Source organism: Perkinsus marinus (assembly GCF_000006405.1).
Source record: "Perkinsus marinus ATCC 50983 genomic scaffold scf_1104296959034, whole genome shotgun sequence".
Lineage (NCBI taxonomy): Eukaryota > Perkinsozoa > Perkinsida > Perkinsidae > Perkinsus > Perkinsus marinus.
The window spans coordinates 1-856 of NW_003206547.1; the positions used below are offsets into that span (position 1 = coordinate 1).

Here is an 856-nt window from a genome sequence, read left to right on the forward strand (position 1 = left end):
TAGCTCCACACGGAGAAGGGCCTCATTGACCTCTTGAATCTGGTCACCATTGCGAAGCATGCGTTTGGGGATCGTCTTGCGATCTACGCATTCAAAATAGTCCTTGACGGAACTAATAAAAAGAAGTTCAGGAGGCCGCACAGCGAATATTGATATAGCGTCCGGCATGATATTGCTCTCTCGAGCATCACAAATAGTACTAATTTGAGCATTCAAGATTTGTCTCTCGCGAGGAAAGCCCAAAGCCTCTCGGACGTCGAATGCTGCAACTGCATTCCCCTCAGCGCCAGGACGCACGTAATGGTGTTCCCTCTTCATAATGGCCGACCTATCTTGCTTATATCCTGTGTTGATATGGATATAGCGAGAGCACAAATGAACATATTCAAACTCAAACTCCCAGAAGACGACCTCTGTCAAGGCAAGAGTCCTGCCCTCAACCGCACTGCTTTTCTTCTCCCTGGCTTTGTCCGATGAGGATGCGATGGCTGCTCCTGTTACCTTGAGGTTGTGCAGGGGATCCTGAGTGATCGAGACCTCATTCTCACTACGGCCACACTTGAGGAATACCCTGGCACGCTCCTCCTCACCAGCTGCGTATTTGGCCAAGTATCGTGCTGTGAAGTTAGGACTGCATATTTGCAGATTATCACTACTCTTCGCAGCAGCAAAGATCCAGTCGTTAAATGGTGACAGATGTTCCGAACGCTGTGCCGGGTACATGTGCTTGCGGGTCCTCAACTCCTCAGTGACCATGAGGCCAGGACTTCCGCCAGGTCGGATTCCTTCCTCAGCAAGATTGCAATCGCGAAGAAGTTTAAGGGCGGTTTCAGAGTGTTCTACGTAAATTGTCTTA

The 856-nt window shown here is 49.5% G+C and overlaps 1 protein-coding gene across 1 annotated transcript; it reads right to left on the minus strand.

Moving 5' to 3' along the window:
* Positions 1-200: 200 nt before the first annotated feature.
* Positions 201-756, minus strand: Pmar_PMAR023165 (hypothetical protein; the record flags this gene model as incomplete). Its single annotated transcript, XM_002773313.1, has 1 exon — positions 201-756. A coding segment is annotated over one exon (556 nt), but the record flags the coding sequence as incomplete, so codon positions are not given.
* Between the last annotated feature and the right edge of the window lie 100 nt (positions 757-856).